This window comes from Epinephelus moara, chromosome 1 (assembly GCF_006386435.1).
Source record: "Epinephelus moara isolate mb chromosome 1, YSFRI_EMoa_1.0, whole genome shotgun sequence".
Taxonomy (NCBI): Eukaryota; Metazoa; Chordata; class Actinopteri; order Perciformes; family Serranidae; genus Epinephelus; species Epinephelus moara.
The window spans coordinates 24,217,832-24,241,343 of NC_065506.1; the positions used below are offsets into that span (position 1 = coordinate 24,217,832).

At 42.0% G+C, this 23,512-nt stretch overlaps 1 protein-coding gene across 6 annotated transcripts; it reads left to right on the forward strand.

Annotated features, from left to right (window-relative positions):
* Positions 1-2: 2 nt before the first annotated feature.
* On the forward strand, positions 3-21,546 carry znf821 (zinc finger protein 821). 6 transcript variants are annotated; one of them, XM_050054413.1, is made up of 6 exons: positions 3-143; positions 10,352-10,483; positions 10,627-10,745; positions 13,313-13,408; positions 14,501-14,667; positions 16,715-21,546. In XM_050054413.1, the coding sequence occupies exons 1-6, from the start codon at positions 140-142 to the stop codon at positions 17,664-17,666; spliced, it is 1,470 nt and encodes a 489-aa protein (XP_049910370.1). In that variant the 5' UTR covers positions 3-139; the 3' UTR covers positions 17,667-21,546. The 6 variants fall into 6 exon arrangements, with proteins under 6 accessions (XP_049910370.1, XP_049910361.1, XP_049910344.1 ...); XM_050054404.1 differs by lacking the exon at positions 3-143 and adding an exon at positions 3,173-3,763 and having other exon boundaries at positions 10,630-10,745; positions 13,316-13,408; XM_050054387.1 differs by lacking the exon at positions 3-143 and adding an exon at positions 3,178-3,763 and having other exon boundaries at positions 10,630-10,745.
* The last annotated feature ends 1,966 nt before the right edge of the window (positions 21,547-23,512 follow it).

Here is a 23,512-nt window from a genome sequence, read left to right on the forward strand (position 1 = left end):
CGCGGACAGCCTCCTGCACAGAGCTGAAGTTTAACATCACCGCACAGCACAGTAACGTTAGCTTGTTGTAGAGGACTTCATCACTGTCTGTGCCTCTGCCCGAGACTCCCACCTGATATGCCAGTGTTCACTGGACACCATGGGTAATAGATGAATTATGTCTTCTTTATAGCCGCTGTCTAGCTAGTGAGCTTGTTCTCGTCCATCGTCCTCGCATTGACTATAAAGGGCTAACGTTCGGCTTGTTATCTTTAGCCAGCTAGCTAACTAACGTTAACGTTATCTCGTTGATCTCACAAGCTGATTGACTCTAGATAATTGTGTGCACCGTGGCTTTTAGTTTGAGCATTAACGTGTGTCATGTGTCACCTGCTAGATAAACGCCACGAATTTCATGACACGACGAGATTATTTTGTTGAGATGGCATATTTTCTCTTAACGCTGCGGAGGAATACATTTTTACCCCGTCAATGTCGTGCTGCGGTCCGTTTACTCGTGGCAGTCAGTGATGACGACTACATGAAATGTTATGACATTAGCAGTTCAGTGGCTTGTAGCGCCACCTAGTGTTGGTGCTGTGCTGTCCAAGACATTATTCTGTAGGCTGGGCTTGATTAATAGTTTATTAAACATTAGATAAAAAGACGGCGTCAGACTTTGTCTCAGGCCTTAGACGGAAATGTAGTCAAGTTGGGATGGTTTTCAAAATCATTGATCAAACATAAAGTCAGATGGAAATAACACACCAGTCAGCTGTGATTAATATTAAAGTAACAACAGCAATAATTACATGGGTGTTACCAAAAGCACTGGTCAAAAAACGATGATGGTGTCACAAAGAAGGTCATTTTTATGAGCCTATGACTAATTGCAGAGATGTAATTATGATGCAAAGACTGTGATTGAGCTTGTGGTTCATGTGTTCACAGCCTCAGTGTGTTAAAATGACCATCTGAGTAATAAGGGAATCTACTGGATGGGAATTCAGAGGTGGAAATTACCTTATTACACATTTCCACTTGTTTTCATGTCATATGGAAACACTAAAATCATCTTGGACATATTTAGTGCTATAGTCTAACATTAACTTGCTTTGTCATTATCATCAGTGACATTTCTAGTTCTTTGATCTGCCTTTTTTCATATGTTTTAAGACAGAAACTAATGCTTTAGAATTCTTAAAACAGAAGGAGCCTCTCTTGTAACAAGGGTATTTATTTACTGCAGAAAGTATTGCTTTTAAATAAGGATTAAAGGTGATTTTGAAACGTATGGTTTGTAGTGAAAGATATTAGATATCATTAAGTAAATATTCAGAAACTTACATTTAGGACCTCAATTTAAGAAATGTATTCTTATATTGGTATTACGTATTCCTGGTAATGATGAAGGAAGGCAGGAGGTTATTCAAGCATACAGCAGGAGGAAGATAGACACCCTGAGAGGGTTAGTTCATCACAAGGCTACAAAACAAATAGGTACATATAATGATCAAAAATGTCCAAACTCTTTGGACCGTGGCAGAAAAATTAAGAGAAACACATATCGCATGATGTTGTAAGCGTTTAATGTGATGCTACTTTTCATGTACAGTGCATTAATTAAATGTGGCCTTTCCTTTTGGAAAACGCTACATTTTGTTTTCCCTCAAGATATTTTTTTGAATTGCACAAAGCACTTTTGTCAGTCTTACTGTAGACGTTAAGCGCCTATGAATCATCATTATATCAGTGTTTATACAAGTGCACACCCATCAAGTCACTTCTTCATATTTTTGAGCTGCCAGCCCCAGAGGCTTATCGTCTGGTTGAACAAACACTCCTATCAGCATTCATCTACTCTAGAGGCCTGTATCACACAGCAGGAATACAAAGTTACTCAAATAAGTTTGCTGTGTCAAATCTGGAACATCGAATTTAAGGATTGTTTCACCCAAATTACAAAACACATTTTTTTAATTATCCCCAGTGCTAGGCTGATGGTTTTGATTCAGTGTGGCCAAGTTTTGCCTCACTTGCCTCTGAGATCTCTGCCAAAACAATATTTTTTTGGAGATAAGAGGAATTAGATTTGTCTTGCTTTGAGCACTTGAAATGTTCGACAGCAATGTGACTTTCCAGAAACAATGTTGTGTTACTGTGGATAATCTGTGCTTTCAACAGTTTTCATTGGATCTGCAGGCACATTCTTTGTGATTTGATTTAACGACCCCTAAAAATCAATTCAGTAAGACACATGCCAGATAATATCCACTGAGAATCATATATATTCACACTAGAACCCTCATTATCTGCTGATATTGATTTATCACATATAGGTTACAGTATATCAGTGTGTGTATAAGTTTGGGCCAATAAGTGACACAAAATTGCAGTACAGAAATGGCAAAGATATGTTTGTGGTCATTTAGAAACAGTGTCGCCATTGCTTGGTTTGTCCACCAGAGAGCACTGACACTTTTCTTGAAGTATAAAATGTTCTGCTCATAACTTGGTCACACTCAATAAATAACCTAATTCAGGGACCATAATCTAAAACATTAATGTTGTGCATTGTTGAAACAAATATTGGCTGAAATATTGTTTTCAGATAAATTGTTGGTATATTGGTCAGGCTTTAATTTATTCTAGAGAAGTTGCGCAACATAAAATCATGTGGTAAGGAACATATACTAATTAATTTCTTCTAATTTAACTTACTCCTTAAAGGATTAAATATTCATTTTTGAATCTATGACAGGCTACAGCTTGCTGTTGTATTTTGTGCTTGGGTGTTTTGGAGATGAATCTGTTGGCATGCAAGCTCATAAGCTGATTTAATTTTAGGTTTTAGCGCTTTTATGACTTATAAAATTTAAGTATGAAGGTTTATTTGTGACCTTGAAAATAGTAGTTTCACAATGTAGTCCACCTCCCATTTATAGTTACTTCCACTAAATATTTAATAGGTTTACAAATACACAGAAATGTTAAAAATAGAGTACTTTAAATGGCATTAATTCTGATTATTTTAGACACTAAAATATGTTGTTTCTCCCATTAATATTTTACATTATAAAGCAAAGTTTGCCTGATATAAAGACAGATTTAAAGGGTGGACCCGGGCAAAAGCCAAGTAACACTCAGATATATTTAGCATATATATTTCGACCACTTTAAGATTTATCTTATTTCTTAAAAAAATAAATAAATAAATCTTAATATATGTACATTTTGTGAGGTTTTTCTACACAGTCGTTGCTTCTCCCACACTACCTGAACGCACCATAGTGTCTTTAGCATGAACTCCCCATCGTCCCTGCATATCCCACAATCCTGTTCGGCGTAGCTTCGCTGCCTCTACGTTAGAGATCAGCTGAGCTCGTGCATCGCTGCAGTGAGCGCACGGGTGCCAGCGGCTCGGGATCGGAGCAGCTCGGGGCCGCTCGGTGTCTCTGTGCTCGGGCTTGGACATCATTTTAACCCCCCTGATCGACCGGAGACTGGAGGGGATTTTTTTTTTTGTAACGGCTGCAATGATGTGACTCTTGATGTATCCGTTTTTTATTTTTATACCACCGTGAATGATCCCGGCTCTGCTGATCGAGTGGATCTGATCACATTTTTTGTATTATTATTATTTGGCTCATCATCTGTCCATAGTGCGGAAAACACCTGGACTGGTCTCAGGGTATCTGTGGAGGAGATTCCAGTTTTTTTTTTTTGCCGGGAGTGGGCAGTAATATGTCCAGGCGAAAACAGACCAACCCCTTCAAAGTTGACTGTAGGTATTCCAGGTATTGCTTTAATGCTATTTCACGCGTTATATATCCATGTCACGTCTGTTGTCCGTGTTTACTTTGGCTGTTTGACAAAAAATATTGTTTCTGTAGCGACAGCGTTTCATTGCCTTCCTTGATGTCCGCTGTAGCTTGTAATAGATCCATGTAGATGCGTTACACCATAGACAGGGTACCTCATGACATGCCATCACATACTCTATTGTATGCAGAGTGTGTTGTGTGAGCAGCTGGCAAATAAATATTGTAGATATGTTTATGGGTTGAGTTTTGATAAAAGGAGTGAAGGTTTTCTTGATATCTCACTTTTATTTTGGTTTGTACTGTATGTGAGAGTCCAGCTGAAGGCTTTATTGACTGATCAATGATTTTTTTGCTTTCTTTATTCCACAATAGCCCCTTGAGTAATTGTATGGACATAGTTACACATGCATGCAAACAATAGGGACTGAGGTGGAAAGCAACATGTATCGCCTAAAACAAACTCTAGGCTTATGCAATATTAAAAAAAGAAAATTACAAGTAGCTGAATAAATAATATGCAAGTGAGCACATCTCTGGTAAATAGTTGTCACTATTTTTGACCAACTCAGACAGATCGGTATATTGATAATGCGTAGAGGCGCTCATCACCTTGATCTCATGCAGAAGTAGTGCACAGTTTTGTGACATAGCTATGTAAACGCCTTTACTTTGAATTTGATAATGTGTGCAAACTTTCAGCCACATGTTGGGGACTTGGAATTTATATCACTGTTTGTGTGTTTTTCAAGCAGACTGATTTGCAAGAAGTTCCATGGTAGTATCTTCCTGTACGTCAGGGCTTGTGGTTAACCACGTTTCTGGCTTCTGTGTTTTGTTTTAAGGTGTCATTTAGGCAGATTAATTTAGCAGAAACATGTCTCAGTGTCAGACCTTGGGTCTCTTCACAACCAGCATACACTGATAGTTAAACAGTGATCGGAGGAGACAAGCGTTTCTTTTACACACTGCATGGTGTCAATTCAGTTTGCTCTGACATCTCAATTCTAGTACAAGATGACAAGAAAGCAATACAGAGCAGCAGTGTTAAAACAATTAATTAATCAATCAATCTATTAGTGGACTGACAGCAAAGAAATAGGCAGGATAATCATCTAATTGTGTTAGTCATTTTTTAAGAAAAAGGGCCAAACACTCCCTGGTTAAATGCTTTTCTTTGTCATAAATAATCAGAAAAAATAAGTAGTTATGTTTCATCACCTTTGGTTCTGTACACGTTATTTTCTGTCCATCAAGAAAAATAATCTGGAGATTAGTTAATAATGAAAATAGTCATTATTTGTACATCAGGACACATAATCGGCAAAACAAAGTAAAGCCTTATCTTGTCAAAATATGTGCAGTTGCTCTGTACTTAAGGTTGACAGTAGTTTTTGGGATTGCTGTTTCTGTCGTCTCTTTTCTCCCTTTTAAAGGAGATATCCACAGTATTTCTTGCTATAAGAAGCCATATTTCTGCACATTTTTTCATATTGAGTGTTTTCTGAGTGGCACATTGTGCTCACCTTGCACGGTTGTTGGATTTTTTTTGAGATCACTCAAAAATCACATGAAAATCTAATCTGGCACATCATGTTAACATCATCTTCAAGCATCCTTGTTTGCATTCAGGGCTCTCCTGCATAGCATCAGTGGCACGACACTATTATGAACTGTGGCACCCTGTTTTGATTTCATATTCTAAAAAAATACTGCATACAACAGACAAAATTGAATTAAATAAAATTAAGGAATACTTGGGAGACACCTGATGTGAATAAACTTAGCGTTTTGGCCTTCTTCCCCCCCAGATCTTATTTTTGGTGGACAGCACGCTAACCTCTCAAAGAGCTCGCGTCAGTTCACAGAAGGGGATTGCCCAGCGTAATCTGCTGAAGTTATGTATGCTGCAGCCCATTCTAAACATAGTTTGTTTAAACTGCTGTTGAAATGCATCTTGCTCCCTCGACTGCAATAATCCCTGTGAGCTAATGAGCTCATTTGCTGCTCTGTAACACTTCTAGGAGAGTCCAGGGTGGGAGCTGAACACCCTCAGGAGGGCCCGATACAATGTGATGTTGGCATACATTAGTGCACTTCATGCTGTGACAATTGCAAAACATATTTTAGACTTGACAAGCTATATGTCCCGCTGCGTCACCGGAGTGTGAGTTCAGGCTCTGTGTTTTTGTACATTGGCTTTGCTCTGCTTTGCCTTGATTGTTTTACCTGCCTTTTCTTGTGAGGTATGAATTGCATGCACAGAGCTGTCCCCCTTGAGAGGGTCAGACCAGATAGACAGACTGACAGACCAGACAGGCAGGGAGACAGTCTGACAGGCAGGCGGGCTGACACACACACACACACACACACACACATACACACACACACACACACGCACACACCGGGAATTCCAGACAATAATACAACAGTGCTGTCTGTCTAGCTATTTGTGTTCCTCCTTGAGTTTGATGTGCAACAACAGCGAGAAAAACAGCATTATATAAAACTTAATTAGAACTGAAGGTGGTCCATGCTTTACAGAGAAAAGTTAATGTCTCCTTCAGGTTGACAGTAAACACACATCAGTATGTTTGAAAGTATGGGGACATGTTTTACCATGAAAAAAACAACTTTGTAAGGACTGTCCAGGCTTTTTCAGAACTTTTCAGATACACACAGTATGTGTGAGAAGTACACAAGCCACATTTTTTGTTAATTGGATTTGCATCTACCATGAAAAGTACAGTTTTTCATACATCTGTTTCTGTCATGTGTCTGAACTTTGCTTTGAAAGAGCTAAAAATAAGACGTTGCCTCCCAGATGTTCTCCCAAATTAGCTCAGCACAAATGTGTTTTGATTATCTGTGATTGCCGTGTGCTTTCATGGTGACAGTGCAGTCTTGTGGCCGCATCAAAAGCCCCAAAATAAGAATGTAAATATTACTTTTCTGTTGAAACAATCAAGGAGGGTGATTGAGGTTAATTTCAGGTGCCAAACAAACCAGAGAAAGTCTTCCTCAAAGAGAAAAATGGTCAGTCACTTCACCGTCTTCTCTGTAGTATTAGGGCACCAGTTAATCAGAGTGAGAATTGATCGGACGTGCGGCCCACCATCCTTGTTCTCCTTAACGTGTGTGTGTGGATGTGAGACAGAGGCCCCAGCACTTCCTGCAGAATCAGACGGTGTTGTGTGTTTTTGGAGGGGACGGCGGCTGAAAAGGAGAAGGAGGGGGCTTTGAATTCAACAGGACCCCCATTGCTTGGTGTTTGAGTAGAGTTTTGGCATTCTATCTTTTGTCTGTTTTGTTTTGCGCGCTACCCCTCCACCCCCCCCCAACACCACCACCACCACTGCCCCCCCTCCTCCCCTCCTCTCTCCCTCTTCTGTGTGTCTGTTGGCTGATGAGTTTGTCTCTTTGTCTGGATTCAGTCAGACACTGCGTCACCTCCTGCCTACAGACACACAGACTCAGAGATAACATCACAGTGGCAGAGACTGAGGGAGGGAGGATGGGGGAGGGAGGGAGGGAGGGAGGGAGGGAGGGAGGGAAGGGAGCGAGGAGAGACAGATGTACAGACAGAGCCCTCGCAGTGGGGGGATGGGTATCTCTCACACATCAATCATTGGCTATGTGCCGTGAAGCCAGCTTGTTGTAGTAGTTCATAGTTCAATACTCCGACCCACTCTACCAGTGCTAATGAATGCTTTGATTTCTATGGGAAAAGTGCCCAAACTGCATTCACATACTAACTTCTTGCCAGCAGTCAAATAGTAGAATGATAAACCTCCTCAAGATTATACCTCTGTTTTCATCAGACACTCAGGGAAAGAGAGAGAGTGCGTGCATGTGCGCAATACCTCAGGATTGTGACGAGGGCTGTAATTACTTCTGTCACTCTCAAGTAACTGAAGTCAGGATCTCTCTCCCATCTCTGATCTGTGTTAATGGAGAGAGCGCACATAAGGGAAGAAAATTGGATTTTAAGCTATCATTAATTTTAGCGACCTGAAGTGGGATGTTCTCGCGTGTGAATGCCGGGGGAGCTCTCAACAAATTTCCCAGTGAAGCAGAGTTGGCAGTTAAATACAGGGTCAAGTGCGCTAATAAGGCAAGCGAAGGGATTCTGCAGAATCCCGCAACCGGCAGAGCTGTAAAACAAAGAGTGGCATCACAAGGAGTTAAATGAGCCACATATGGACTGTCATGGTATGAAGCTTCATCCTCCCCCTCAGAGCTGATGGTATAGATATGGAAGTAGTCAGAGCTACATACAAGCAGGGAGGACAGAGGGCGAGCCAGGCTGTTCAGTGTGTGGGTGGTACTGAGAGGGAGAGGGAGAGGGAGAAACACACTGAGTAGCAAGGCAGTTAGCTAGAGGAAAAGAGTGCAGGCTGCTTCCCCCGTGGGACTGCAGCATGGCTGTCGAACAGAGCTAGCATGTATCTGCGAGTGTATATGTGTGTGAAAAAGTGGGGGTTGGGATGCAAATGAAGTTAATGTGTGTGCATGTATATGTCGGTGAGCTTGCCTCTACGGCTTAGCATTCATTATGTTTCAGCGTCGGATGCTTCATAGGAAAGCCGGCGAAGAAGTTGATGTGGTCCACGTCATGAGTGGAGCCAAAAAGTCTCCATAAAAAAACTAAAATCATGTTATTAATTCATTATGTGGGATGTTTTATTGAACTGTGCTGATCTCATCAACATTGTGCTAATCATGCATGTGCTAATTAAAAGGCCGAATGTTCAGACATTAGAGGCCTGGACACATTTCATGTATATTAATGTAGACAAAACCTTAACTCCAGGCTATAGGCGAATGCACCAGTGTTGAAAAATTCATACCTTCTTGTGGTGAACTATGATGAGACTAGATGCTGTTTCTATGGAGATAAACCACTCATATGCTCGGTACAATTTATGGGTGAAAGGGAGGCTTCTGTATTTAAACTGAACTAAGTTATGTTCATGCTTAGCTCTATATAGAATATTATGAATCAAAATTTAAAAAGCACGTTATTTGTGATGTCAGTTTCCCAAGAGGAGGTCCTGCCACCATGGTGCACAGTCATAGTGGCGTCTGTTGTCTGTTGACACACGTATGTTCTCCCTGTATAGTACAGGGTATGCAGGACATTGCAGTACATTGTCCTCCAAAAACAGTCTCCTTAATTGTGAAACTTTATAGATAGGCTTGGTGTTGCTTTCATGTGGTCGGCAAACATAAAAAATCATTGATTTTTTTTCCAGTTCTCCAGCCTGTTGCACCGGTTTCATTTGCAAACTTGACTGGCAGGCATTTTGTTATTGATTTATTCATTTATAGTCGTATCAACCACCAATATGAGGGCTCATTTTAAATAATGAGAGGGAGGTTTTGCACCATCTACTTTATCATCATCATATGTATATTGTCACTTAATACATTTTCTGGAAAATTAGTTGGATTAATAATGGATAAAACAAGAGTGTCTGTTTCTGGAAAATTAAATACCTGACATTTTAAGTTACTTTATCGCATTGATGAATACAAAAATAAATGTGAAAGAGATGTTGAAGGATAAATACTACAGTATGACAAAGTCTGTGATTGGTAGGCAAATTTATATTGTACCGTACACCAATCAGCCAAAACATTAAAACCACTGGCAGGTGAAGTGAATAACATCGATCATTTCATTACAATGCAATGTTCTGCTGGGAAACCTTTGGTCCTGGCATTCATGTGGATACCCCTTTGCGCACTCCACCTACCTAAATATTGTTGTAGACCAAGTACCCCCGCTCATTGCAACAGTACCCCTGAGTGCAGTAGCCCCCTAGCAAGGCAATGCACCATCCATGCGACACCACAAAAACTGCTCAGGATTGGCCCAAGCAACGTGACAAAGAGCTCAAGGCATCGACCTAGTGTTCAAATTCCCCACATCTCAATCGGATCGAGCATCTGTGGGACAAACCGGTGCCCCGGAGGTCATTTGTCCAGGCCCTGACAGGTCAGAGCCAAGTCCGATCTATGATGGGGCCTCTGGGGGTGTCCTGTGTTGTCTGGCACCAAGGCGTTGTTGACGGATCCTTTGAGTCCTGTGGGTTGTGAGGTAAGGTACCAGCATACCCAACGGATGTTCAATTGAATTGGGATCTGGGGAATTTGGAGGCTAGGTTGACGCCTTGAGCTTAGTCACGTCTGCCGAGCCATTCCTAAGCACTTGTTATGGTGTGGCATGGTGCATTGTCCTGGCTTGGGGGGCACTGCCATCAGGGAGTGCAGTTGCCAGTAGGGGGGGTGTACTTGGTCTGTCTTGTCGTTTGGGTGGGTGAGGCGTGTCGAGTGGCATCCACATGAATGCCAGCACAAGTTTGCTCAGAAGAGCATTGCACTGTCACAAAATGATCAGTGTTATTCACTTCACCAGTAATTGCTTTTAATGTTTTGGCTGATCGGTGTATATAGTCATATTACTCGCCGACTCCAGACAGAGCTCTTTATTCTGCTCACTGTAAACACTTCTCTTACCGACTGCTACACTGTCTTTCTCTCTCCAGGGCCATTCCACACTTCAGGCATCACAGGACTTCAGCACACTATTAACATGGATGGCAGGGACGAATTCACCGAAGACAGTGAATGCTGCAGCAACAACTCCCAGGAAGTACAAGAGCAGGATAGCATCTCAGGTACAGGATGGAGGGAGGGGCCAGGGGGGAGGACTGGAAAGACTCTGTGGGACGTCCTCGGACTGAGGGGTGTTAGTGAGAGTAAGCCCTGCTCTGTGTTCTGTTGTCTGTCTGTATTGATAGGGCTGTGTTTGCCTCCATAGAAGACAGTGATAGTGACCTCGACAACCACGGTGAAGACTCGTCCTCCAACACCTCCGCTGACGACCACATGACCACCAAGAGAACGCAGTGCCGCCTACAAGGAGCGGGAGTCAAAGAGGTGAGAGATGATGCCACTGATTGTTCATAGTGATGTTTTTTATTTCTTTCACAATATTTTGCCTCATCTCGTATTAGTTTGAACGCTGTCTATATGTTCCATATCAAGTCTCTGTATTGTGAAGTTGGTAATTTGGCAGGAACATACAAACAAGACTCCACAGAGATAAATTATTGACATGGATCTGCCCTGCGTCACTGTGTAGGTGCCCAGTTTCATTTTGGGATATGTAATACATCACATGTTGCAAGACTTGTGTGGGCTGTGAGAATGATAAACTTAATAACTGGAGGCCAACTCTCATCCACCAGTTGGGCGTCAGACAGGCAACAGTTGATGTTAATATTCATTTGGATATAGATGTCAAGTCTCTGGAAGCTATGCCACTTAGTATTTGCTGAGTTTTAACAGGCTCAGTCTAAGTTACTGTACGGCATGGCTAGTTTATTTGTATAGCACCAAGTTATACATTACACAATTCAAAGTGCTTTACAGGGTAAAGACAAAATTAAAATGACATATAAATGACAATAAAGGAAGAAAAAGAAATAAAGACAGATTAATAAGAAGTTATGTATCTACCTTATTGGAACAACAATATTTCAAACCCTGATGGAAATAATTTAAGAGTTTTAGCAGACCTCAGGTATTCAGGAAGCTTGTTCCACTGGTGGGAAGCATGTCAACTCAAAGTTGCTCCACCTAGCTTGGTTTTGATCCTGAGAAAGCTGAGTAAATGTGTCCCAGATGACCGGAGGCGTCTGTATGCTTTACAGGTCTATTGTATAGTACTAGTGTTGTCATGATACTAATGGGCTGTCATGCAAAATATCAGTATTCAATACCCTTTTGCCGTTGAGAGCATAAAATTTAGAATTTTTCTTAAAAGATATACATAAGGGGCGTCGGTAGCTTAGTGGATAGTGCCCATGTATAGAGGCGGCGATGCCTCGCTGCAGCGGTCGCAAGCTCGACTCCGGCTTGCAACCCTTTGCTGCATGTCGTCCCCCCACTCTCTCTCTCTCTCTCTATCTCTCTCCCTCTCCACTTCACAATCTTCGCTCTGTCCTGTCCATTAAAGGCAAAAAAGCCCTCCAAAAAAATCTTAAAGAAAAAAATAAAAATAAAAAAGATATACATAACAAGGCTGTAACATCACAACGACTACTTTTCTTGGTTAGTAGCAGAGAACAGCAGAACGACTGTAATAAAAAATCAACAATGCCAAAAATTATTTACATTTATCATTCATTAATGTTCCGTAACCGCTTATCCTCTTGAGGGTCAGTGTCATGGGGGGTTGGAGCCTATCCTAGCTGACATTGGGCGAGAGGCGGGGTTCACCCTGGACAGGTCACCAGACTACAGACATATAGAAACAGACCTACGGGCAATTTAGAGTCACCAATTAACCTGCATGTCTTTGGACTGTGGGAGGAAGCCTGAGAAAGCCCACGCTGACATGGGGAGGACATGCAGACTCCACACAGAAGGGCAAACCAGGAACCCTGTTGCTGTGAGGCGACAGTGCTCACCACTAAACCACCATGCAGCAATGAACACATGTTCGAAATTCTCTGACATTCTCACACATTCAAAAGGCAATAAAGTGCACTTAAAAAAAACTGTGCCGCAAAAGTCTATTTGCAAACGCAGTGAACAAATGATGAGAAGTCAGCATTGTGAACAAGTGAAAGGAGACTTGGCTATGGGAGCACTGCTAACTGTTGATTCACAGCTAATGTATTGCACGTAAGAGAAATAGCAGATAACTTGACTGTGGGGTCAACAGAAACAGGAAGTACTGATATCTCTTGTATCTGACATTTTCATAGTCAGTGTTTCCTTTTCATCAAACTGTGAACCACAAACTTGGTTTACTGCGGAGATACATTCAACATTTATATGGCTGTCATTTTTGTCCGTCCAGGTATAAATATTTATTTGGTTAACTTGTTAAAAATCCATTTTACTATCGTGAGATTTTCGTCAAATGAGTGAAATTGGTAGATAAAAGAGGTGTTTTTGTTCAGCAGGAAAAATCTCATACAGTGTCATAAAATGATTGAGCACTTCTGTGGGGTGTGACAACTTGTCACTTTTGTAAACCAAAATACACCCCTACGCACTTACGAACAACAGCAAGTACTTCAGTTTAAGGGACTTGAGCAGAACACCCCTGGTATCAGCCAATATGTTCTGTGCCAGGACCTTCTGCTTGAAAGTGTTCTGTATTTCAGCTTGTGTGTGAGTCACATCTGTGACAGCACACAGCATCATGTCACTGTTTGTGAGTCACTGGGGCTTGTGAGAATTTTGCTCATTCACACTCAACACATCACAACATACCACTTGCAGAAATGCTCCAGCTGGAAACGTGAAGTGAGTAGTGACTTCAGTGGGCTCAGCAAGACATGAAAAAACTGTCTAGTATTATTCTCAAAGCACCTATCATGTGAAGTATCTGGTTTCAGTTTGGTAGTTTGATTACTCTTGACAGGATACAGAATTGTGACGTAGGTTTTGCTCCTGAAATGTGTGTTTTAATGCTGCTTCGTTTTCCTCAGGAGAGCGAGGAAGGGGCAGACGGCAACAACTTTGTTTGTCCTCTCTGCACGCTGGATTTCAGCAGCCCTGAGAAGCTCATCTCCCATGTCTACCAGGTGAGAGCAACATTGTCTCGCCTGTCCTAAACCAGCGCAGAACCATGAAAACAAAGCTGCTTTGGATCCTTTATTGCAGTCTGTTTCTAATAAGCTAGACGAAGGTCACCGCCTTTTAATTCCCCTAAGTAGCTTTAAGCATCAGCACTTCAGTGAAATGCAGGTTGAGGGAGAAGGTGTTGAGTTGGGTGACCTAGTGCTTACTATGTCATTTAACTGCACAGGAGTCTTGCATCTTAAAAAACTGAATTTAGTGCCACATATATTGGAGATTATTATATATTTGCTGATGGTAAATTATCTCTTATGCTCTTAAAAATGCTGCAGCTGCAGGTTCACCTCTTCTTCCAGGCTCTTTATCTGTCATTTTACAGCAATACACACCTTCCACTCTCATTGTCTGTGTTTACCAATGGCCGTGAGATCTCAGTTAACATTCAGTAGCTGATTTATACCTTACCTCAGCATTTGCAGAATTCACACAATCAACGCTGTTCATATTTTTTTGCAAATGTCAGGCCGTTTTTGGTTCTTGCACTTATAGATACTGAAAGATGAGTGTGCATTCTGTCACTGTAATGTTGAGGAATTACAACAGTGTCTGCCTTGTTAACCGGTGTGGAATGTATGGACAGTGGCATAAACCACAGCTGCCACTGTTACAGTGCTATGAAATTGCAAGACTTGTTCTTGGCACTGAGGAGCACATTTGAATGCTTCCCAAATTATTTGTAAAATATGAAATGTCCTGTCAATTCATTTTAACTCATAGGTGTTTTTTTTCCCCCAATACTGTTGTATGGCATTAGTACTAAATTTAGAGCACTTAATAGCAAATAATGTTGTGTATGCCACCTGCTTTTCAAAAGAAAACTAATTTTTTTTATTGTCATTGAATTTGATTTGATATTAATAATGATAATAGTTTTTCAGTATCTGACTTTCAAATAATTGCTTAGTTTAAGGAGTTTTAAATATGCTGAATGAGTTCATTAATGTCTGTGGTGTGCTCTCGAATGTGTCTTTTTGTCCACTTTCTTTCTCTCATCTTGTTCTTTTTTTTTTATTTATTTTTTTATCTGTCTTTAACAGCACACGACTATGATGAGCAATAGCAAGAGCTATGTGTGCCCAGTGTGTGGGCGAGCCCTGAGTTCGCCTGGCTCGCTTGGACGGCATCTTCTCATCCACTCTGAGGACCGCCTCTCCAACTGCGCTGTCTGTGGTGCACGCTTCACAGACACCAACAACTTTAACAGGTTCGGCTCATCTCCACTGTATCTCTCCTCTCAGGTCTTCGATGCCTATTGCTTTTATTTATTTAAAGACAGAAGTATGCAGATGCTTTAGATGCAGTGTTACAGATATGTTATTTTGGCCCTTTTTTCAAATTAATAACATTATCAATAATTAAGACCCTGCTTTAAAGAGGCACTGTGTAGGATTTAGTGGCATCTAGTGGTGAGGATGCAGATTGCAACCAGCTGAGTACCCCTTTGCTCACCCCTCCCTTTCCAAGCAGGTTGTAAAGCCTATGGTGGCATTGAGGTAACTTACAAATGTGAAAGGCCTTTTCTTGAGCCAGTGTTTGGCTTGTCCATTCTGTAGAAACATGGGGGTGCAACATGGCCCTCTCCATATGTAGATATGAAGGACTCATTTTAAGGTAACAAAAACACAAAAGATCCTTAGTTTCATGTGATTATACATTAGTAAAAACTTAATAATGAAAGTAACATTACATTTCTGCCAACGATCACCCTAAGTCCTTCACACTGCACCTTTTAAGTTATAATGAAGTCAGCTGCTTCCACGGTTTTCACGTAGATAAAAGACAAATAAATAATAAATCATAATAAATAGCCTAAAATACGGTGTTTACCTCATATTGGTTTTTCTGTTTTGTTCCTGATCATATCCCCACTGTTTTTATTAATTTTTAAATATTTCAAACAAGATCTGAGGGTTCAGCAACCTGCAGCAGATCCTTTTATCGGCATACAACAAAGGCAGCAGACATCACTGATTCAGCAGGAGAAACAGGTTTTAATATTGCAGTTTATATCCTCATAGAACATCAAAAAATGTGTCTGGCAGGTGTGTAGTGAACGAATTAAAAATTAATCAGAAATTGCAGGACGCAATCTTTCAAAAGACAAATATTTCGGTTGACTGTACATCCAACCAGGCGGTCAAACCCATCAAATAGGGTGCAAAAAATGAAAATATGTCTTTGTCACAGCACACTGGAACACAATGGTGCTGTGGTTCTCCCAAGTGTGAGATAAGGCAGGATGCAAAACATGAGGGATGAATAAAATTAGTACTGCAATGACAGATTTAATGGAAATAAACTAGCATGTTGCTAAGCAACTAGCGTTACATTTCAGATTTAAACAGCACTGGCAAGGTCAGGAGACGTAGTAAAAGGAGGAATATAGTAAGAAGCCGTAATGTAAAAGCAGCGAAAAGAAAAAAAAAATCATGAGCTGTTGTAGTTGGTAGAATCAGGTGTTACTGTGAGTAAAACGCCATAAGTACGTAGAAACTGAGCACAGATGTACAAAAGCTACAGATTAGCTGTGCATGAAAACCTGATTATATCTGAATAAATTAACTTTTAAAGCATCTGGCACATTTTTGGTTCCCATAGTGTTATCTACAAACAGTCACCTCCTCTTAGGCTGCTATCGGTTAACCACATGTCATGTGACACAGATCCATGGTCATCTCTGAAACAAATAACTGGGGAAATGAGTAACATAAATTGCTTGATGTCAAACAAATTTGACAACCCGTTACACTCCATCAACTCAGTGGAGTGGGTGGGATCCAGGCAATAAGATGAAATGACTCATCTTGTCCCCCACTGGACTGAATAGTTTAGCATGTGAATCATAGCAGCTTGATAGATGAAGCTAGAATTAACTGTTGTCCCAAAATATGTAACAACACAGGGCAGGTTGTGGTTACAAGCTGTTAGTTAGTGGCTATCAAAAATACGACTGAAAGTGTTAACTGCCACCCAAAATGTCTGTGTTGTACCCTTCGCTGTCATTTTTGTACAAGCTGAATATTTCAAACAATACTAGCTGTCATACAACAAGTTGATGTTTTAGCTTTTGAAGCAGTTTAGTGATGAGACACGGCGTGCAGCTCCTTCTTACTCAGGCCAGTGAAGGAAGACACCTACACTAAAGGATTTAGTGATCAGGAGGTCACATTAAGAAAGCAGAAAATGTTGTATCAGGGCTCTTAGGGGATGTTTTACTCTGATCAGCTATTTAATACTGTGTCTTTTCGTAGGGAGAAGCTTAAAGATGTCCTCGACACAACCAGGATGGATGTCGATGGGAGAGACAACTGTTCCATGTCCCTCTCCAGCAGCCCCATGACCAGCCCGGACCACGGCACTTGCTCCTGTCACGGACCAGGCCCCAGTCCCAGTTCATGTCAGGGCCCTCGCCCCTGTCAACCACCTGACCCCAACCCCAGCCTTTGTCAAGCCAGTCGTACCTGCCAGGGACCAGGCCATATCCCCAGCCAGTGTCAAGGCCCCAGACCATGCCACGGGCCAGGACCATGCGCAGGCTCTGACCAAGGGCCCTCCTTTCCTTCACTGCCCGACAGTCTCCTCTCTGAAGGGCCTTCACTGGCATCTATCCCTGATGCTCTTAACTCCTCTTCCTCAGGCTTTCCTCCCATCCCTGACATCCTGGGCCCTATGCCGGTGTATCCTGCCGGAGTGCTGCTGGTGTGCAACAGCTGCGTGGCCTATCAGCAGCTAGTGGAGGCCCAGTCGCCGATGCGAAAATGGGCTCTGCGTAGGAAGAACGAACCCTTGGAGGCCCGCATGCAGCGTCTAGAGCGCGAGCGCACGGCAAAGAAGAACAAGCGGGCGTGTGAGACGGACGAGGAGAGGGAGCTGAGGAGGCTGCGGGACCGCGAGGCCAAGCGCATGCAGAGGATGCAAGAATCAGAGGAGCAGCGGGCGCGCAGGCTGCAGAGAGACAGGGAGGCCATGCGTATGAAGAGGGCAAACGAGACGCCAGAGAAGAGGCAAGCCAGGCTGATCCGCGAGAGGGAGGCGAAGAGGATCAAGCGGCGGCTGGAGAAGATCGACCCTGCTCTGAGGACACAGATAGAGCATGATCCTGCTGCCATGGCTGCCCTTACAGCAGACATGAGTCTCTTTCAGTTCCCCTGCCCTATGCCTGTCCCTTCCATTGACAACGGTCTGTTCATGAAGCTGCCCTAATGGGACCAGGCCACTGGGGGAGGGGGGGATAACTGGCATTTAGCAGCACCATTAACCTCTGCACTCCGCCATCAGACTGCCATGGTCACAGAGAACCATTCCTAGCTGGTTTGCTTCCAGCTCCTTCTGTGTCGAACAGCTTGACAGACAAACTGCTTTGTTAAATACAGCAAAAACTACTCCAATTTCTAATTTATTACAGTCTAGAAAACCTTGGGAACAGGGTTGAGAATGTTTCATATTGTATGGATGATGACATAAAAGCATGTTGTAAAGAGATTTTATCTGTTTGTCAGTGGGCTAGCAGATTTAACGGTTCATTCTAGTAGGAGCAGTTATACTTCCTTTTCGGAAAAAAAAAAATCTTTTTGCACATGGACCTTCAGTGACAGGAGTGGGGACTTTGTAGCCACAGCCCCCCCTCCCTTCTGGTCCACTCCGCCAGCCCAGTGACTCGGGTTTACCGGTAGCTACACCTCTCTCTTCAAGCTGCCACCGTGGGTCCCTGGGAAGATCATATTCAGTCAAACTCTACTACCTCAGCTGGCGCCATGGTCGCGCCCTCTGTCTTGTGGCTTACTGCGTTCCAACTCCAAGCTTCCAAAGCTCTACATGTACTGTACACTACTACAGAGGATGCGGGTTGTTTTCCACAGTTTGTGTTTGCATTAATGGCTGAGGCCCTTCAATAGGACGCAAAGATTCACAGGAGCAACCACATGTCTTTCCCAGGTTTGATGAGACTGTTTCTTAAAGGTCCAGTGTGTTGGGTTTGGAAGCATGTAGGAGAACTACAGTGGTTGACGCAAAGATGTGAATGGCCGAATTGTCTGTTCTGGGCTACTGTAGTACAACAGGACCTTGGAAGAGGACCTACTCCATATGTAGATATAAACAAGTCATTCTGAAGTGACGAAAACACACAATTCTTATTTTCAGGTCAGGTAGAGATGGTGGCGGTAGTGGTTAGCATTGTCGCCTCACAGCAAGAGGGTTCCTGGTTCGAACCCAGGGTGGGGGAGCCCTTCTGTGCGGAACTTGCATGTTCTCCCCGTGTCAGCGTGGGTTTTCTTTGAGTACTCCAGCTTCCTCCCACAGTCCAAAGACATGCTGGTTAATTGGTGACTCTCAAAAAAAAACAAGTTGATGTGAATGTGAGTGTGAATGGTTGTCTGTCTCTATGTATCAGCCCTGTGATAGTCTGGCAATCTGTCCAGGGTGTACCCCGCCTCTCGCCCGATGTCAGCTGGGATGGGCTCCAACCCCCTGCGACCCCCAACAGGATAAGCGGTTACGAAAAATGAATGATTTTAAATTGATGAAAACATGGTTATGAGTATTATATATCATTTCTGCCAATAGATGTTGGTGGCACATTGGTGCGGTGATTAGCATTGTTGCCTCACAGCAAGAGAGTTCCTGATTCAAACTCAGTGTGGGGGAGCCCTTCTGTGTGGAGTTTGCATGTTCTCCCCATGTCAGCGTGGGTTTTCTCCAGGTACTCCGGCTTCCTCCCACAGTCCAAAGACATGCAGGATAATTGGTGACTCTAAATTGGCCGTAGGTGTAAATGGTTGTCTATCTCTATGTGTCAGCCCTGCTACAGTCTGGTGACCTGTCCAGGGTGTACCCCTCCTCCTGCCCAGTGTCAGCTGGGATAGGCTCCAGCACCCCGCGACCCCCAACAGGATAAGCGGTTACAGAACAGGAATGAATGCCAATAGATGCCCCTGAATCCCACACACTGGACCTTTAACAGATGAACTCCATGAATGTTTTGTCCTATTGAACACGCCCAGTGTTGATCAACATTCCCCCTCACCTCTTGAATTGTACGACTTGATGCATTCGCCTCCTTAACATTCTCTTTGCCAATGTTTGTTTTCTTTTCCCTACATCGTTACACTCCGAATATTTTGCCAATGTCATTTCTTTCTTTCTTTTTTTTTTACTTTCTGTTACAGAGCTTTTCTTTGGCTCGGAAAGATTTCAGTCTGTGCTGCTGTTCTTGTACTGTACAATACATTAGTTACCTCTTATATATTTTGGGCTCTTCACGTTAAGGAATATTGTGCTAAAATGTTCCACTAAGTGGTCACAATGAAACAGTTCCTGATATGATACGTTACTTGAATTCTGCCCGCAAAGACACATTTGTTTTCCTCATGATGAGTAAATTACAATATGACAGTGGGTTATTATCATTATTATTATTATTGTTATTATTTAGAGGATTGTACACAGATGATGCATCCTCTGCATGCAATTTGTGTAGCATTCACATGCTTTGTAAAGCTGCAGTACCTTCAGTATATGTGATCTGTACCACTTAAATTGGGGTTGATTTTTATCTTCTGTCAGCAGAAATGATGAACGGTATTTATTGATTCATACGACAGAGGAACTCATTTTAAACTCATGTTGTTATTGTTTTTTAATCCCCATCCGTTACTGAGCACTGGGTCTAATCTCATGACACATACAGCCCATACTGGGAGAGAGATTTTATCAATCTATATTCATTAACCTCATTCCAGCACATATTTATGCAATATGATGTGAATATATTTTTCTTGTGAAAATGTTTTTGGGTTATTTTGTTACCGTCAGTGGTATAAAGTTGTTTTAATGTTCAAATTAGAGGCCATGTCTGGATATCCCTTGTTTAATTTCCTGCCTGCAAGGTTACCTCCGATTTTTCTTGACTTCACTTCTCCAGATGCAAACATTTACAGTGTCAATAAGCAGTCTCTGGAATATTCTTTGCGGAATATCAGAGATGAGGACAAGTACTGGTTCTGTTTGAGTCACTCCTAGACGAGAGTCGATCTACCTGGCTGTTTGTTGCAGCAAATTTAACAAAGGAAAAAAAAGGGATTATTATTTTTGTGTTTCATCCTCAAAGGCTTTTCTAGGAGTGCATCAAACCTCTATGCAACAGATGTGTTATTTATTCCAAGGGAAATTAATTCACTTTCCACTGAAACTATGCAGAATGCGATTTTAATTTAAACGGACTTCAATGTAAAGAGTTTAGCTTCTCAGGCAATTTAACTCAGTGAGAGGGCTCAGAGCCTGGAGACAACACCCTGGTCCATAAGAATCATTTATAGATCTATCACGTGATGCGATCGCAACAGTTTTGGGCAGTTGTGTGACTTTTCTAGAGACGCTTTGTCTTCGGAGGTGTGTTTTCTCTTCCTAGTTCAGCACATGAAAGCAACAGGGTCTCACTGCCATCCTATCCATGACATACTGTACCAAGGGCAGATCGGTGTTCTCGACAGAGGCTTCAGGTGTCATTTATTTCTCTCGTCTCTCAGACTATGAATACTGAGTATTCTCAGAGGTTGCTCTTTGAAATTGCTGTGATCCCCTTTGTCCTGCAGTGGACCAATGCGACAGAAAACTGCGGCGTCTGTGATCTGACATACTATTGCAAAGGAAGTACTCTGAACTCTGGAGTGTTGCCGGTCTTTCACAAGCAGCACTCTCAGTATGGATTAGGTAAGCACTGCATGTCGTGAAACTGCACTTGTCCTAGAATGGTTCAATATGAGCTTGTGTTCTACTGTTAGTTTATGCCTGCCTGTTTTCTACAGTTTAATCAAAAGAAACATGTTAAAGAAACGTTGGCCTTTCTGTATTAATTCTATCAGGATTTCCTCGCAATGTCCATGTTTACAAAACAAATCTTTCTGAACAAGGCCAAATGAATGAGCTAAACTGCTAATGAGAACATTCATGCTTGCTGCGATATCAATGCATTCTGACTGGATGGCACTTTGGGGATGCCATCCTCTGTTACTGGATTAACAGATGTACAGACTACAATGAAACCTGGTAAAGAATGTGGAAATAAACATTGACTTTACTATAATGGTTGTGTCCAGCGTCACTTCCCTCCTCCTTTGTTTTACACACAAGAACACATTTGTTTTTATTGGATACAGTGTGAGTTCAAGTATCTCAGGGTCTTGTTCACAAGTGAGGGTAGAATCGAACGTGAGATGGATCGGCGGTTTGGTGCAGCTTCTGCAGTGATGCGGGGGCTACGCTGGACCGTCGTGGTGAAGAGGGAGCGGAGCAGGAAGGCAAAGCTTTGGATCTACTGGTCCATCAACGTCCCAACCTACACCTATGGTCATGAGCTCAGGGTAGTGACCGAAAAAAATAGATGGCGCATACAAGCGGCCAGAATGAGTTTCCTCAATCGGGTGGCTTGGGTCAGCCTTAGAGATAGGGTAAGGAGCTTGAACATCCAAAGGGAGCTTGGAGTAGAGCCTTGGGGTCCCCCAGGAGGAGCTGGAAAGTGTTGCTGGGGAGAGGGATGTCTGGGATGCTTTGCTTGGCCTGCTGCCCCCGTGACCTGGCTTCATATAAATGGATGCAAATGGATGGATGGATGGATTCAGTGTAACACACATTTCTGTAACAGTGAGATGTCTCACTGTGGGTAGATTGTTATAGGTTCCATATTGTAAAAATTAAGATTTTGTTGTCTTTTTTAATATAAAGCAGGTATAGGTGCTATATAAATAAGTATCAAAACACTCAGTCCACAGAGAAATGCTCTCAGTCTGCATTCAAAGTCTGTCTTTAAACAATTCGTCATGACTACCGTGAAGTCTTAACACAACTATAAAATATAGACTGTTTCAAACCTGAAATATAAGTATTTCCTGTTGAAATGTTTTGCAGTGTATGCAAATAACATCAGCTGACGTAAAGTAAACATGGACCCAAGCTGTTGCCTAAATGCAATTCCAGTTAAACAGCCTATAAAGACAGAAAGTGGAAAGTGGAGGAGCTTAGAGACTAAAACAGAGTGTCTCAGACAGAGGGTAAATACAGGTATATTCAGGCAGACAGTATGAAAAAACTAATGTGTTTTTCTAACATTAAAGCTTGAAATATGTTCTAGTAGAAACCCAGAACACAAGTATGAATCTGAAAATGAGCATAATATGGAACCTTTAACGTAAAATATGAATTAATGAAAAGTATAATACAGCATTTGTGTTTGCTGGAGGTCTTGCAGAGGCAGTGTGGTGTGTTATCCTCTGTACTTGTACTGGAGTATTTCAATTTTGTTATTTATACTTTGAAAATCAATACAGACATATTGTTTTCACAGAACCAAATAATAGTCATACAAATTTTAAACATATAAGCGACTGATTACCTAATTATGAAATGAAGTCACTACCAAATACTTAAGGTATTGTTCACATTTAAATACCACTTAATATAGAGCATCTAAATATTTCATTTTGAAAACCATAAATCTGAATTTATGTGACTTGAATTTCGCTGTTTGACATTTTGAGGAGGTCATTTAAAGTGGTGTGATTTTAAAAACCCAAGGTTCACAGGTTAGTCTCCAATATTTTTTCAGTATATTCAAGTTATACAGAGCCCCAAAGTCCTGAAAAGCAATATATTTATATCTCGGACACACAAGATAAGATAAATTATCTTGTGGGACCTTGCATGCACAAGTTAATAACTATTTCCAGAAGATAACTTGTGTGCACAAGAAAAGAAAATGTGGGGCGCCCACTAGCTCACCTGGTAGAGCAGGCACCCCATGTGCACAAGTGCAATGCTGTGTCCTTGCTGCAGTGACCGTGGGCTCATTTCCAACCCATGGCCCTTACATTTCATCCTCCTTTGCTCTCTCTACCCCCTTCACTTCATAGTTGTCCTATCAAATAAAGGCAAAAAGCCACAAAAACATCCTGTTCCCACGGGTGATCCTGTGTGTACAAAACTATCAGCTTCCAGGACTTTTGGGGCTCCATAATGTGGCTCAAATTCTGTTTTATCTCAATTTAAGATCCTTC